Raw genomic sequence first — 11,562 nt, forward strand, 5'->3', positions numbered from 1 at the left:
GGATGTGAGCCACAAAGTGCCTCTGAGCTTCACACCAGGCAGTGGAGCCTGAGGCGACACCACAGAGTCCAAAGGATGGGGGTCCCTCCTTGCTCCAGCCCCCTCACCCAGGACACCCACAAATCCTGACCCAGCTCAGCAGCGTTGGCTCTCGAACTGCACGACGAGCAGCACTCCATCTCTAGATGCGCCCAACTCACTTCCCTTGACAAGATTAAAGATATGCTGTGCGGTTTGTTTTCTACATAAATATAGGGTTTATTACCAGAAAGAAGCGGCCGCCTCTGAAGGAAGGCACAACAGTTCCACTGTCACTGGGGCAGAAGTTCCTGCTGTCCCTTCAGCCTCAGCCAGAACTGTGGTCACAGGCCTAAGGCACTTGGGAATGCCCTCAACGGGGGCACAGCTGAGGGGCCTGAGAGCTGAGCCTCTCGGGATTGTCCGTGGTCTCTGGACCTGTGTCCAATCTCAGGTGTTGCCACTGGTGCTGAAGGTGGACATTCAGACTTACTGAAAACGTACAAGCATCTCTATGTCTTTCTTCCTGAGTCCCCAAGGCTGGCCCCTTAGCAAAGATGCAGCTCCATACCTGGCCACCCTCAGGATTTGGAGAAAGACTGGCCCACGGGTACACAATGGCTGGAATGTTTTCTGCAAGTCATGCACATACAGAGGGGGTGAGTTGCAGTTACATGGTGACACACACGGAGTTACTGTGAGCTCTCAGGACACACAGACAGTACAGGTGACAAAGGCATCAGCTAATCTGTCCCACCTGGTCCAGCCCATCCAGTTCAGGGGCATCGAGGGGGCTGAGGCCCTGGTAGCCAATCCAGACCCTGTGACTGTCACCGACACTGTTGCTGGGCTCCACTGGGCAAATGTAGTCTGTCGATTCATCGAACTTCTTTTTTCTTATGTTTCCAAAATGTGAGAATCCCAGTTTCCTTGGCTAAAACACAGCAGATACAAGACTATGAGAAAGAGACTATCAAGCTAGCGGGCAGCTACTACTGACAATACATTTTAGAACAGGCTGACGAGGAAAGGAATAAGGCAAACTGCTTCTAGAAAAACTCCTAACAAAATAGAGCTCCTGTAAGCAATTGCCCTTGTGGGGAAAAGCCAACAGGTAAATATCATCGTGAGCAAGCAGAGCTGCTCCTCCAAGACGCCGTGCCTGAAACTCTTGCCCTGCTGTCCTACTAGTGATGCTCACATTGCCCGGGGGAACTGGGGATTCCCAGAGGCTGCCACGGTCTGTACAGAGGCTGAGCTCAGAGGACTTGGTATCACACGTGGAGCACTCCCTGCCTTCTGTTCACAGCACCTTGGGAAGCCACATGGACAGCCCTAGGTGGCCCTTCCTCCCTGCTCCAGCTTTGTCCTGAGTTGGCAGGACAGCTCAGGCAGGTGGAATGGGCTTTGTGGGATTCAGAGCCTCAGTGAGTGGCGCTGGTGCTTGGATGACCTCAGGACCTCTGGATGGCTGTGTGCTGGCCACCTCCACAGCACAAGGTGACCACGGCTGGCTACCCACAGGGACACTCCTTATGTTGGCAAGACAGCTTAGACCAGGACTCCACATGGCATGTGGAATGCAGATGGGTCTGACCAAAGGGAACCCACATTTGGGAACTTGTCTGCTTTGCACAGCGAGTCAAGGCAGCATTGGGAGAGAGGACCCGATGCTGCCTGTATGTCATTTCTGTGTAAAGAAACCGGCACACCCTTGGACTCAAGAGTGGCCGCAGACTGGGCTAACAAAAGTAACAAAATCAAACCGAAGGTAGAAACCAAGGCAGAAGCCTCCTTGTCCAGGCAGCCCACTTGGGTTTGGCTCCAGACACTGGGTCAGCTGCTACACAACTCAAGGGCCAGAAGGCAGGCCCCTGTGGCCACCCCAGAAAGGGCCTGGCAACTCACCCGGACTTTGGCTGTGGTGGTCAGTGGCATGTAAGCAGGTGAAGTCATTTTCTCTCGCTTCTCCTGCTCAGCCTCAGGGCCAATCAAGGCATTGAATTTGGTGGTCAGGTGGCGCCTGAGGAGTGTCTTTTGTGGTGGGATATTGAGAAGCATGGCCAGCGTGTCCCCAGTGAAGCGTGGCTCCAGGATCTGAGAAGAAACCACAGACAAGCCACCCAATGGCGACCACCGGTGGCTCTAGGTGATGACACTGAGAAACAGGCTCCCAGGAGCCCGGGTGGTGCCAGGGCAGGGGCTGAGGCTCATCCACTTGTCCTGTGTGTCCCCCTCCCCTCTGTCTCCCTGGCACAGGGCCCGCTCTGTGACCAACCAGCAGAGAGCTGTGCCCTCTTAGATAAGGCTGTCTCCCAGGGTCTACTCTGGAGGACATCTGAGCCACCCCTTCCTCCTTTCCCTGCTGGCTTTGCCACTTGACAGATGAGTGCTGATGCAGATCGTATCATGACAAGCAGAAAGGTACATTTTGGTGGCCTCCCCCTCCCTCCCAAGCCCTGTGTTCCTCCAGCAGCAGCTGGAGCTGCCTGGTTAACAGGCAGTTCTCATGCAGCCCCTTTTTCCTGGACTCCTCTGGGTCTGTGGCTCGGGAAGTCTTTCCAGAAGCCATCTTATTTGCATGAAATCTATTAACTCTCAGCCACAAATGATCAAATTCTACTTTGAGACTTCAATTTATGCAAGGGGTTCAGATGAAGTATCAACATTTCTTACTGGGATGCCTGTCTAACCCTTAAGACATCAGTTTCTGAATACCCCAGGTGTCACCGAGGCAGGTGGACCAGCCCAAAGAGCCACTCACAATGAGACCTCCGTGGACGCCACTCCCACGAAGGTTGGGCGCATATTCCGCCAGGTCCACGGACCGCAACCATTCCATCACCCTGTGGTTGGACCACTGCACAACTTCTGAAGGAGAAAGGTTACTCTGTAAGAGAGAGAAGGAGAGTGGAGAAGTTAGGCCTACAGGTCCCACCAGGGTCCTCTGTGGAGCCAGTCCCTGTGAGTAAGCCGGCCCCGAACGCCTTGCCGAAGACAATCCTTACGCCTACAGACCCAGGCCTCCAGGCCAGCTGGCTGAGAGCCCTCCCAGTTTCCAAGAAATAAAGCTCTCACTGAACTTGCATGATCTTCTACACTGAGATATCTGATTCCAGAATCCCGTTACTCCCTGACTCTGGTTACTTTGGGACTAACACATGAAAGCATGGATTTATTCATTCAGTTATTCAACAGAACTTTAAAGAGGACTATCAGTTACGAGCTGAGTGTTTTATAGAATCAAGATCTCACTGGTGTGGCCAAATGTTTTGGGCGAACACATGTTAAGATACTTACACCTAAGTACCCTCAAGTGGCACCTGGGTCTTCAAAATGCCCAGCAGTGTGCCTAACACATAGAAGGTTCAAAACGTGTTTGTGCAACAGGGAGAAAAGAGGGGATGGAGAGTAGAGAGATGAATTTTTAATCCCCTGGAAAGCTGAGTTACTCTTACAGCAGGGTTAGTCTTGGCTCCCATGAACATAGGAGACGGCGTGTGACTGACAATCCTGTAGCTTTGGGGCCCACCCAGAACTCCGAGGTTCCTGGGACATTATCAGGGAATTCCCCAGGATTTGGGTTGCTGTGTTTACCTCCACCATTTCTTCTCTAGCAAAACCTGATCATGGATTCCCTGTGCGCCTGGGGCTGGAGGTCAGTTAATTTTCTACCATCGAGTAGGGAGATCTATTCTGAAATGTCTGGTTACTTATGGGCTCCTCTGCCTACTTTGACACCGTCTTTCCATTTTGTCTTGCCCTTCCCTCTCCTTTGCTCCATTTCCTCATCTCCTTTAATCATTATGATGGCCTTGAAAGACTTGCTGCTACTGCTCTCCAGCCCATAAGCATATGTCTCCCAAAAGGAGGGAGGAGTTGGAGGGCTAGTGGCTGCTGTGGGACGCAGAGTTCAGGCCACAGGCGTGTTGGGACACCATGAAGCCCCTAGTAAAGGGAAGAATCCACAGCACCATGGTCCAAAATGCAGCCATTTTATGACTATGTCATTCTGGTTTTCTCACACCCAATCTTACAGGTGTCCCGGCTCAGGGCTACCTGGACAGATATAGTGTCCTGCCCTCACCTCATTAGCTGGCCGCCGGTGCAGGCAGTGAGGGTTGAACTTGTTGACATGCAGCACGTGAATGGCACATTTGATGCTGAGATGATGTAGTTGGCTGGTGACTTTTAGGAAAAGTAAATCATTCTGGAAAAGTAAAGTTTTGGTTGATGAACCAGAGCTTCCAAAGTGACAAACACCCCCCGAGGCTCCTTCCCAGACCGTACACAGACAAGCGGTCTCCTACACGTCAGGAATGCATGTGGACACACAACAGCTTTCCTTGGCGCAACGGTTTGTACTCTGCTAATTGGGACCTCTTATGTGACAACACTGTTTTAGACCTGAAGGATACGAGGGAGGTGTGGAATCAAGTTTAAATACCGCCATGGGGACACCTGAGTTGAGTTGGGTGTTCACAGGGACAACTGAAACACTGGAGGAAGGACCCTCACCACAGTTAGGTACTGCAGCATTCGCCCGTCGACTCTGGATTCATGAAACTGGTCTTTGTACTGGGGTAAGCCAATATCATCAAGCCAACCTACAGAAACAGGGAAGTGAAATTTCTGAAAATGGGAGACTGTGGATGCCAAAAAAAAAAGCAGAAAATTATCATTCTGAGTTCCAGCTATATTTCCACTAAAGTTTAGTAATCTGTCTGCCTGTCCCAAGGACACAGCTGTCTTTGAGGTCCACATTCCCAGGGAGCTGCCAGAAACATAACACACATATGCCTGTCCTTACGTGTCACCCAAATGTGGTCTAGTAGTGCAGACTTCTCCTCCTGCTTGGTGTTGATGGCTTTCACTGCTAAAACCAGCTTTTTCCTATGAAGAGGGTGCTTAATTCCCAGCTCCTGAAAGTGAAAGATGAAGACAGATGTGAAATCTCGGCGGGCAGCCTGGCCCTCAGAGGATGCTGTGCCTCGGTGGAGATACTCCACCTGGGTGGAGCATGGAAGCGGACCTCTGCCCAGCGCCCTGGGATCAACCCGAAGTGACAGAGAGAATCTTGCCCTCCTTTGTCAACTCTCCTGTGTGTGGGCGTGGGTGGGCAGTGGAGGAATGAGGGGCCTCACTTCCCCATGCACTGGTTTGGGGAGAGATGGGAGCCTCCTAGCCCAGGGCTCAGCCCTTACCTTTTCCATGTCCTGAGGGGTAGCTGTCAGTAAAGTGTGGCCAGAAGTCACCCACTGCCTAGCAAAGATCACGTACTGAGCCAGGCCAAAGTCCTCCAGCCATGCACACACACGCTCTGTGCTCCACTGGGCGAAGGGGGCGTTGGCATCACTGGGAAGCAGGAAACAGCATGACCCAGTTACCAGGAGAGCCGGGGCCCCAGCTGAACATAATAGCGCCTCACAAAAAGGGACTAGGTTTAAACAAAAACCCCCATCATGGGATCCAGTTGAACAAAATCCCACTACAATGCACTCATTGGAGGTAGACTCTAGAGTTTCCCGGGATAACCTCTGGTCTGAATCTCAAGTCTGCAGCTGCTGGGAGCTTGGGGCAGTTATATGCTCCTCAGGAAGCTGTGCTCACGTGTGCTATCAGTCCATATACACATGCACGCGAGCCAAAGCCCATCTGGATGAAGATCCACACCTGAATCATGTTCTACACAGGGCTTAATATCGTTTTCAGGAAAATGCTTAGAAAACTAGGAAAAGGGTATCTAACATTAAAAAAAAAAACCCTTCCTCCAATCAACAACAGTTAATGCCTTATTTACTAATGAAACACTAGGGGCATTCACATTAAAGTTAATAAAGGACAGTATTTTTTGTCACATTAGTAACACTAGTCTGAGTTGCAGCAAATATAAGAGACAAAATAAAAATAAAAAACATAGCTATTACAAAGGTAGAAATAAAAGAAAGCCATTCTTTTCAAATGATACGATTGCCCACCTAGAAAATCCAAGAGAGCTCAGTAAGGTGGCTAGTTATAAAATACACTCCTAATATTTATGACGTACACAAATCAATAATTTTCTATGTACCATCAATGCATAGATACTAACATTTTTGTTCAAATAATCCACTCACAGCAACCAAAATTACGAAATGTCTAGGAGCTGTCTTTATAAGGAATGTGTGGGTCCTGTGTAACCGTGTGTGGGGATGGGGGGAGGTGGTAACTATGACACGCAACTAAGCAGCATAAAAAAAGACATGAATAAATGAAGAGCTAGATCATGTTCCTAGACAGGAAGCCTGGGTATTACAAAGCCATCCGTTCTTAAAGACATCAATTTTTCATTTAAAGTGTAAAGGTAAAGGTACACTCAAAATCCCAGTTGAGTCTTGGGGGCGGGGGGGGGCATGGAGGTTGACAAAGCAACTTCATATTCATTTTTTAAAGGAGGATTCATGGAATATAGAAGACTAGCTATTCTAAAAGATTCCTTCCAAGAAAGTATTCCTAAAATGCTGGTGAAAAAAAATTTTTTTTTAATGCCTAGATGAAGCATCAAAAATTTTCTTAAAGTGAGGGTGTTCCTTAAAGGGCCAGGGTGACCATAAAGCACCATTCTAGAACAAGTGCTGGAGATGATGTGTACCTTAGAGCAGGTGCTGGTCACTCAGCCTGGAGCCTGGGTTTTAATGAATCATGAATAGGTGCAGATCCAGGTTTCATGAAAACTGGAACTTATAAAATTTGGGGGGCCCGCTAAGAAAAGTACACAGTTTGAATATGGAATTAGGAACAAAGTGAGTATTTAGAATAAAAACAAATCACAAAAAAATTACAAATCTAATCAAACTGAAAAAGATCATGAAATCCAGAAAAATAATATTTTTATTAACTAATACAAATAATATTTTTATTTAATTAACTCCTAGATATACCTCTATAGTACTTTACCTTCACGTTTGGGGTGCATATTCTTTGCTTTATCAATGTCAACAACTCTATAACATAGCTGTCCCTCTGTATCTGCCAGGGGATTAGTTCCAGGATCCCCGTAGACACCAAAATCCAGGGATGCTCAAGTCCCTTATATAAAATGGCATAGTTCACTCAGCCCTCTGTATTTGCGGGTTCCGCATCCACGGATTCAACCAGTGGAAATCCGATCTGCAGTTGTTTGAATCAGTGGATGGGGTGGGGCTGTATTTTCTGTGAGAAGCTTTCCGTCTTTCTTCTAGCATGACTGACAAATATTTTTTTATTTTGATAGTTTAAGTTTTAGCTTCACAATTTATAAATGGTATTGTCAAATACATTTTTAGAATCATCAAAACTAGGAAAACCTCTATCAAGTGTCTTTTAGATGCGAGCTGTAAAATTCCATAGCGTTCAAGTTTTTTAGTGCTAATCTTAAATATTCTTTGAATTGATAACATTTACTTAATGTCCTTGTGGCTGTTGCATATTAGGCAACATCATCTTGGTCAATGTCAGTGTATCACGTAAAATCAAGAAATTTTCATCTTTTGCCGACGTGTTCATATAATTCACTTTATATGAACAACACTCTAGGAACCTATTTACTATTTTTGTTTGGAATTTATCTGTTGCTCTTAGTGAATTATTGCTTTTGGTTTGATCTGGGATTTTTTCTTATTATCAGAATAGTTTCTCAACTTCAATGCTCATTTTATCACTTTTATTTCATATTCCATTAGTTTTCAATTTCATTTATTTTCTGGTTTCTTGGAATTGGGAAGAAACAAATATTCTACCTATCAGAGGGATATTTCAGTTCTGAGGGGAAATTAAGTGTTTTTGAGACTAATTTGAAAGCCTCTGTCCTGTAGACCTTTTCATAACACCCTAGAGCTCTGATGCTCCTCTACCCTCGATCGTCTTCCCATTTCCCCCTTGGTGACTGGTCTCTGCCCTCCTAAGCCTGTGCTGCTCCTACAGTAGCAGACCCAGCTTCCCTAACTCCTGGGGTTCTGTCAGTGCCAGGGTCTCCCATACTCTTGTCCAGGGCCACAGCTGAACATGCTATTAACTAATTTAGAGATGACAGAGAAAGTACCTTTCATATACAGCCAAACCACTTGTTTTATTGACATGTTCCAAAACATCCTTCCAAATTGCACTTAAAATGATGTAAGTGAGGTTTATCAAATAGGCCATTCCCATGGTAGACGGAGAACACAGGGTACACTTACAATTGTATGAATATATTTCATTAGTAAGTGCATTTCTGAAAAGAGAGGACTTCTGTTTTGACTAAGCATCTGAGAGAACCAAATCTCCTGAGGATTTGGCAAATCTGATGACTGGAAAGAATTTCCACAGACTGGCTTCTGGTTTTGCCTATTTCAGATGTTCTTTCTTCTTCCATTACCCCATACTTCTGAAACCAAATGCCAGAGGACAAGTTCATTTTGGTACAAGATCTCTGACTTTGCATCTTTGTATCAGAATGCTGTGCACACTGGCACATTGGAAGCCATTTTTATAGTAGGACAGCTAATTAACTAAACCTAAGTAAACCAAACATGAAGTGACTGCAAACCACATAAGCATAATCCCATTAAACCCAAACTAAATGGATCCCCAACTCAACCTCCCCATAGCCAGATCCCAAAAATGCCCGTGGATATTCCAGCATCATCTGATACTAGGCAAAGTGTAGACCAAGGGGAAGTTGGAGTAAAGAGTCAGCAGTCTTAAAACTGTTTGTTTAAAATATCTTACTTATGAAAATATTTCAAAACACACGGCCTTGTCAGTACATTGGTTGGATCCTCTCTGGACCATGGAAGGGGTCTAGGCAAGTAACTGACCTTGAAGCTTAAGCTTCCTTACATTCATGATAAACCTGACACTGACAGTGAATATGGGATAAAGGCAGTAAAATGGGGCCTGAAGCAGGGAAGCAGTCTAATCAGAGAGCCCTCATAAGCTAGAGTCCCTAAGGGCAATACACTCTGTAGACCAACTCAGAAAACCCCTCCACAGGGATGGGATCCGGCCATGTGGCTTTAAAGACTTGAACATTACACTCTGCTTTTTCTTGGGGGAAAAAATCCTCTCTCACCACACACCAAAATAAATCCCCAAATAGATAACTTCTAAAGTTTTAAAAAATCACTTTTTTAAACTCATAGTTGAAAACCAGTTTTTTAAACAATCAGCAAAAAAATTTAAAACAAAATAATGAAAGAAATCACAAAGGAAAAGTTGATGAACTTCATTATACACAAACCTAAAAATTTCATATATCAAAGTAAAATTCTGCAACAAACCTAAAAAATAATTTGTTACAACTTTTAGATGTGGCTTAGTATCTTAATACAGAACAGACAGAAATCTATAAGAAAGATGTTAACTAGTTAAAAGATATTAATAACTAAATAAAAATGGGCAAAAATACACAGTTCACAAAAGAAGAAATAAGAAAACATGTAAACTAAATTAATAAAATAATTTTTGGAGGTCTATAAAACTAGAACTTTAAACAAAGAAAAGCTGCAATAACTTAATGCTGACAAGGTTGTAGGTGCAGCAAGCACTCACTGTACAGCAGTGCTGACTAGAATGTAAATCAGCAAAATAGGGAAAAAATAAAAAAATTTATTCTTCTGATAACCTGAGAGAGAGTTCCTATGAAATGTCATGATCAAATGTTATATTAAAAAACAACTGTTTCACTGGAAAAAACGGATTGGGGCTGGAGACTTTCAGTAACAATGAACTTTTCCTATAGGAATGTTGGTGACAAAAATTTTTTAAGGCTATACCTAAATATCTACAAACTATAAATACCAGAGGACATTAGCATATAATTATATCACATTTGTTTAGGAGTAATAAAAGCCTTTCTTTCCCACCAGCAAACTCATTTTTGTTACCATAAGCAGAGTGGTGATAAACATACAGTCTCATCAGGCCTTCATTCCCATTCTCCTTGTCATCCATTGCTACTGTTTACAAAGCACAAAGACATCCAAATAAAGCAACCCTGTGGCTGAACTGCAGTTTCACCTTCGGCAGAGAAGATTCCCTACACTGGTTGCCCCATACCAAAGGGACTTATAAGATGGTGGATGGGCCCTAGGGAAAAATACCTGAGGGTCTTAGAAAAGTTTTACACCCTGACCAGTGATTCCCCCTTCAAGAATCATTCCTAGGGCTTCCCTGGTGGCGCAGTGGTTGAGAGTCCGCCTGCCGATGCAGGGGACAGGGGTTCGTGCCCCAGTCCGGGAAGATCCCACATGCCGCAGAGCAGCTGGGCCCGTAAGCCATGGCCGCTGAGCCTGCGCCTCCAGAGCCTGTGCTCCACAACGGGAGAGGCCACAACAGTGAGAGGCCCGCGTACCGCAAAAAAAAAAAAACAAAAAAAACCATTCCTAAAGGAAAGCCAGAAGTGGAACAAAAATTCATCATTCAAGCTCTGGTGACTTTATTTTTTCATCTCAGAACTATCAGAAACACTCACGTCTAAGGTCAGAAGATTGCCAAGTAGATTAGAATTCTCTTTTCATGGACTATATGGATATGCTTCCTTTGGCTCATTTTCTAATGTCTCTGAATTGGTTTCTGCCTTCTCAGACCATATGCTTAGAGTCTCTAGCCTCTAAAAGCTAACGTTTACTGAGCATTTTTTGTGACTAGAAGCATAAACACCACTCCATGATCCTGGGGGAGCAGAACCAGGAGGCTACACATCCTCAGGTTTCTCTGTAAAGATCCACCTGGAGGATGGATCTGGGGATGCTCACCAAAGGTCCTGAGTGTGTACATGGGAGTGCCTGGCCAAGCCTAGGGACCTGAGGGGGGCTGAGTGGGGAAGCAGGGTGCATGTGTGTGTGCTCCCTTCTTTGGCGGGGGTCAGGTCTGTGAACAATATGCTGCACCAGGGAAACATTCTTCCCCCTTCATTGGGATCTAGACTGTATGGTTTCTAGAATTAACATGTGAGTTGTGCACATCTTACTCAGTAATCACCTGCACTTGGCACTGGTATATGGCAATCTTAGGGGGATGAAATTTAAGAGGGTTAAATCTTACTTTTCACTGTTTGGTTAGATTTAAAATGTCACAGTCCAATCCTGAGGAAGGCCCCCAGAAGCCTGACCTTGGCTGAGTAGCTCAGACTTTAGGAGATATTCCGCTGGAGACAGTGTATTGTGGGGATCATCTGATGAGAGCAGAGGGTGCAGAAAAGGGTTTCCCTAAGACATAGGAGTAAAGATTCACCTGGGCAAGTTGGAAGGGAGGCACTCTTCTCAGAGCAGGGAGATCTGAGGAAGGGGGGTAAAGCTGGTGACTAGAGGGGGTCCACCAGGGCGATCTCTGGGAAAGTGTCATTACTGATGCTTTTTCATTAGGGCGTGATGGGAACAGTCATGCAAAACTTCCCATTTTGATCCCTTTACAACTCCCTCCAGTTAACCCTTCAGGAAGGTGTGGTACAGTGTGTCATGAGGGGTAAGGGCAGACTGGCACCCCAGCACCCTTCTGTAGAGGTCTGTGTGGAAGGAGGGGACCGCCCCAGAGGCAGGTGCTGCT

At 45.7% G+C, this 11,562-nt stretch overlaps 1 protein-coding gene across 7 annotated transcripts in view; it reads right to left on the bottom strand.

Moving 5' to 3' along the window:
* LOC308620440 (synaptotagmin-9) overlaps positions 1-11,562 on the bottom strand; it is a 389,294-nt gene that overhangs the window by 2,989 nt on the left and 374,743 nt on the right. For 4 of the 7 annotated variants that reach the window (XM_081239989.1, XM_081239995.1, XM_081239998.1 and 1 more), the window contains 7 exons: positions 5,223-5,373; positions 4,829-4,940; positions 4,537-4,625; positions 4,106-4,228; positions 2,783-2,908; positions 1,927-2,115; positions 776-952 (listed from right to left, as the gene is read on the bottom strand). In XM_081239989.1, coding sequence (XP_081096115.1) covers positions 776-952; positions 1,927-2,115; positions 2,783-2,908; positions 4,106-4,228; positions 4,537-4,625; positions 4,829-4,940; positions 5,223-5,373 — 967 coding nt within the window. Of the gene's footprint in view, positions 1-233; positions 652-775; positions 953-1,926; positions 2,116-2,782; positions 2,909-4,105; positions 4,229-4,536; positions 4,626-4,828; positions 4,941-5,222; positions 5,374-11,562 lie in introns of those variants that run through there. The other 3 variants (XM_081239993.1, XM_081239992.1, XM_081239994.1) reach the window with 3 other exon arrangements.

Source organism: Mesoplodon bidens (assembly GCF_964165515.1).
Source record: "Mesoplodon bidens genome assembly, chromosome: 7".
Lineage (NCBI taxonomy): Eukaryota > Metazoa > Chordata > Mammalia > Artiodactyla > Ziphiidae > Mesoplodon > Mesoplodon bidens.